The sequence below is a fragment of the Orycteropus afer genome, unplaced genomic scaffold (genome assembly GCF_000298275.1).
Source record: "Orycteropus afer afer isolate SDZICR_OR568_19922 unplaced genomic scaffold, OryAfe1.0 scaffold00766, whole genome shotgun sequence".
NCBI lineage: Eukaryota > Metazoa > Chordata > Mammalia > Tubulidentata > Orycteropodidae > Orycteropus > Orycteropus afer.
Genome location: NW_006922353.1, coordinates 792,196 through 796,345, shown reverse-complemented (window position 1 = coordinate 796,345; position 4,150 = coordinate 792,196). Strand labels below are relative to the sequence as shown.

Below are 4,150 nucleotides of genomic sequence, written 5' to 3'. Positions count from 1 at the left end.
TGTCATTTACAGCACTTCTGCTGTGTACATGCAACCTGTGCCCACACTGGCATTTATGGCAGCCCTACTGTGTGCCTACAGACTGGCCCACAGATAACAGCATTAGACAACCCAGAGACCAAAAACTCCCATTTATTGCTAACCTACTAAGTCCATGTAACCATAGACCCTGTGTAGTCACACAACCCAGAGACCTACACAGCCATTTATTGTAGACCTACTGGGTGCCTGGCCCAGGCTAGGCTCTGAGGGCTCACAGGGAGTAGAAAGAAGTGTTCAGTGCCCTTGAGAACCTGCTTAGGAAGGCAGCAGGGGGATTGCCATTCACGTACCTACTATGTGTTGGGCCCCTTTGACAGGCACAGACATGTATTAAATGGACGCATTCCATTTACAGTGATCTGTTTACGACTGCCCATGTTTACTGTTTTGTACATCCTATTGTTAGTAATATGTACAACACTAATGCTGCATGATTTGCTAATGTTACCGTTCTCAGGTGTAATGCTTCCAACCCCAAAGACAAAGATCGAATCTATAAAGATGCCAGTAGTAAAAGGCAATAAATGAAAACTAAAACAAAAAATGAGGTATTCTGCTTACATGAGAATAGGCTTACGAGAGGGCTGTTTGTCAGAATGGTGCCCCACTGGCAGTCAGGGACTACCTGTAATATACTTTTCGGGCTCCTAGCTTAGTTGAGAAAGGGAGAGCATTTACTGAGCACCTCCTGTTAACAGGAAAGTTCAATCTCATCCCTCCTCTGCTCAGAACCACCTGTGGCTCCCGTCTGACTGCTACTCAAACATTCCACAGGCATTAGATGAGCACACACACCCGGTAACAACAACAACAAGTCAAATATGGTGAAATCCCTCCTCTTCCTCCTCTCAATTCCCCCACCTTACAGTTAAACATTCCACAGGCATTAGATGAGCACACACACCCGGTAACAACAACAACAAGTCAAATATGGTGAAATCCCTCCTCTTCCTCCTCTCAATTCCCCCACCTTACAGTTAAACATTCCACAGGCATTAGATGAGCACACACACCCGATAACAACAACAAAAAGCCCAGTACGGTGAAATCGCTCCTCTTCCTCTCGGTCCCTCCACTTTAGATTGGTTTACGCTGTTGACAGTTTGGTGCACATCCTTGTAATCCTTTTTCTGTGCATTCACAAACACGTATATATCTGTAGAATTAAGACTTGTTCTGTGGTATTTTTTATTTATTTATTTTAATAATGGGCTCCCAGCCTTGTTATGAGTGTTCTGTAAGTTGTTTTGTTTTTCCACTCAACTGTATAGTTGGAGATGTTTCTCTGTTCACCTCACAATGGATGGGTGGGCAAGCCTTGGATGTGGGGAAATGGCACACCCAGAACACACAAAGGCCTGTCACACACAGGTGCTCAGGCCGCTGTAAACATGCACACATGTCCCCAAACTGGACCAGCCCCCCCACCTGGATTCTCACTGATGCACCATCCCACATGCCCCGGTAGGGTGAGCTGGAACGGCAGCTCCTTCAGGCCAACCCCGTCCTGGAGGCCTTCGGCAACGCCAAGACGGTGAAGAATGACAACTCTTCTCGATTCGTAAGTGCCGGGGCAGGGCAGGGACTGGCTATGTCCTAGAAATGGGCTGGGCGAGTAGGGAGGATAGTGGGGCCGAGATGTGTGGGTGTGTTGAGGGAGGAGGGCACTGGGGGCCCAGACTGATGGAGGAGGGACTGTGGGAGTAGAGACTCCTGGTCTGAGAGAGAAGGGGCTGAGGAAAGACGTCCCAGGGGCCGGGGCCTTGGATTCCTGAGATCTCCTCACTGAGGCACTCGGGCCTGGAGTGCATTCAAGGGAGAAAGTCAAGGGCAGCTCTCGGCTCTGGGAGGTGGGGGGGGCGTGCTCTTCTGGGCTCAGCCTCCCCACCCCCGTTCCTCTCAGGGAAAGTTCATTCGTATCAACTTTGACATCGCTGGCTACATCGTGGGTGCCAACATAGAGACCTGTATCCTCTCTGCCCCGAAGGTGACCGGGAGGAGTGCACGGGTGGGGCAGGGGTGCCCCGGGGAGCCCACGCACGGGGACACCGACATCACCCACCTGCTTATTTGGGGTCACAGTGTCCCCACAGATGCAGCCTTCCTACATGGGGCAGCATCTGCTATTTGCATAAAAAGGCCTTGGTGGGGGCCTCTGGTAGCGCAGTGCCTAAGGCACTTGACTGCTAACCAGAAGGCTGGCGGTTCAAACCCAACAGCAACTCCTCGGAAGGAAGGTTGGGCAATCTTCTACTTCCGTAGTGATACTGCATCAGAAACCCAAGGAGGGGTTGCTATGAGTGGGGGCTGACTCGAACTCGACGGCATATAACAATAACAACATGAGTTGGTGAGGCACTCTGGTGGCACTGTGGTTAAGGCATTGGGCTGCTAACCAAAAGGTCGGTGGTTCGAACCCACTAGCTCCTCTGTGGAGAACGATGAGGCAGTCTGCTTCTATAAAGATTGATGCCTTAGAATCCCTGTGGGGTCTCTGAGTTGGAATCGAATCGATGGCAGTGGGGTTTGGTTGTTTCCTTTGGATGGGTTGGTGAACTGGGGGTCCCCAAGACCACCCCCAGATCTGAGGATTCACTAGGGCTCTTAGAACTCAGCGTGGAGTCACACTCACCACAAAACCAAACCACTTGGCGTCCAGGCGACGACTCACAGTGACCCTGTGTGGGTCAGAATAAAGCTGTGTGATGTAGGAGTTTCAGGGGCTGTTTTTTTTTTTTTTTTTGGAAACACATCACTAGGACTTTATTCCGAGGCACTTGAGAGTAGGCTCAAACCTGCGACCTTTTGGTGAGCAGCAGAGCGTGGTGGTAACCGTTTGGGCCCTCCGGAGACTCCAGCTTGCCATACGGGGTGTTTGTTACCAAGGTCCTTTTTACAGATGATGAAAGCAAGGCCCCAGGGCTTGCAGGACAAGCCCAAGGCCACTCATCCAATTAGGGCCAAAGCCACTGGCCTGGGCGCTGAATGATTCCACCGCTTCCTGGGAGGTCAGCGGGGGCGCACTGCCAGGACCTGGGCTGGTGGGGGGCGCCCTGTTCTCTTTGGCACCTTGACTCGCCTCTGCGCAGACCTGCTGGAGAAGTCAAGGGCCATCCGCCAGGCCAAGGACGAATGCAGCTTCCACATCTTCTACCAGCTGCTGGGGGGCGCCAGCGAGAAGCTCCAGGGTCAGTGGCTGGTGGCCTGCCCTGTGGGGGGAGGGAGGGGGAGGCTGGGAGTCACGTGTCTGCACGTCCTTCCCGGCTTGCAGGGGAGAGGCTGGGAGTCACAGGGACGGCCCTGCGACTCTGGGCCCTGGGCGAGGGCGGAAGTGCGAAGCATTCGGGTTTGTGAAGCACCTACTCGATGTAGACTTCCGCGGCTCATGGAGCGAGTCCTGCCACGTGCACGGGGCAGGTCCTGGCACGAGCTGGGTCCTGCCACATGGTGGGGCCGCGTGCACGTGCCGGGGCCTGCCGCGTGCGCAGGGCTAGGCCTGGTGTGTGATGGGTTCTGCCGCCCCAGTCCGTGCCGCTCCGCAGATTCTCCCGCCCTCTGGCTCCAGCCCTCTCCTGCTCGCCATCACGCTGGCTTCTGAAACCCCATCTGCTGTGGCGCCTTCACCTCGCGGCTTCCACCTCCGGCGCCTGCGCCGACTCCAGCTTTGCTGCGGCTCCCGCTGCCTCGTGGCTCGCCTGCGGCCTGAGAGCTCTCTCCACTCCGGCTCCTGTCTCCCCGTGGCTCCTGCCTCTTCTGAGCCCTGCGGGCCAAGCTCTTGCGTGCGAGTCTTCCTCTCTCCCTGCCTCACATTCCTTCTGCCCTCTGGCTGCAGAAACGCCCGCTGCTCTTGTTTGCAGGGGTCCCCACTGCCTGGAGGCTCTTTCTTTTTCTGGCTGTTTCTAGCCTGTTGTTGGTACCACCTTGTGGCCCTGGGGCCTCGTAGCTTCTACTCACCCCGGTTCCCACTCCCTGTGGCTTCTGAAACCACGTGTCCTCTGTGGCCCCTGCTACCGCGTGGCTTCTGCTGACTTGGGCTCTGCGGCCCCATTGCTCCAGCCAGCTGGGGGCTCCTGCCTGCTCTGGGGTATTCCATGATCACGACCCACCA

The 4,150-nt window shown here is 55.0% G+C and overlaps 1 protein-coding gene across 1 annotated transcript in view; it reads left to right on the top strand.

The window, feature by feature from the left end:
• MYH14 (myosin heavy chain 14) overlaps nucleotides 1–4,150 on the top strand; it is a 99,706-nt gene that overhangs the window by 19,065 nt on the left and 76,491 nt on the right. The window contains exons 8-12 of the mRNA XM_042783246.1: nucleotides 1,511–1,603; nucleotides 1,946–2,009; nucleotides 3,132–3,230; nucleotides 3,314–3,373; nucleotides 3,568–3,771. Of these exons, the coding sequence (XP_042639180.1) occupies nucleotides 1,511–1,603; nucleotides 1,946–2,009; nucleotides 3,132–3,230; nucleotides 3,314–3,373; nucleotides 3,568–3,771 (520 nt within the window). The remainder of the gene's footprint in view (nucleotides 1–1,510; nucleotides 1,604–1,945; nucleotides 2,010–3,131; nucleotides 3,231–3,313; nucleotides 3,374–3,567; nucleotides 3,772–4,150) is intronic.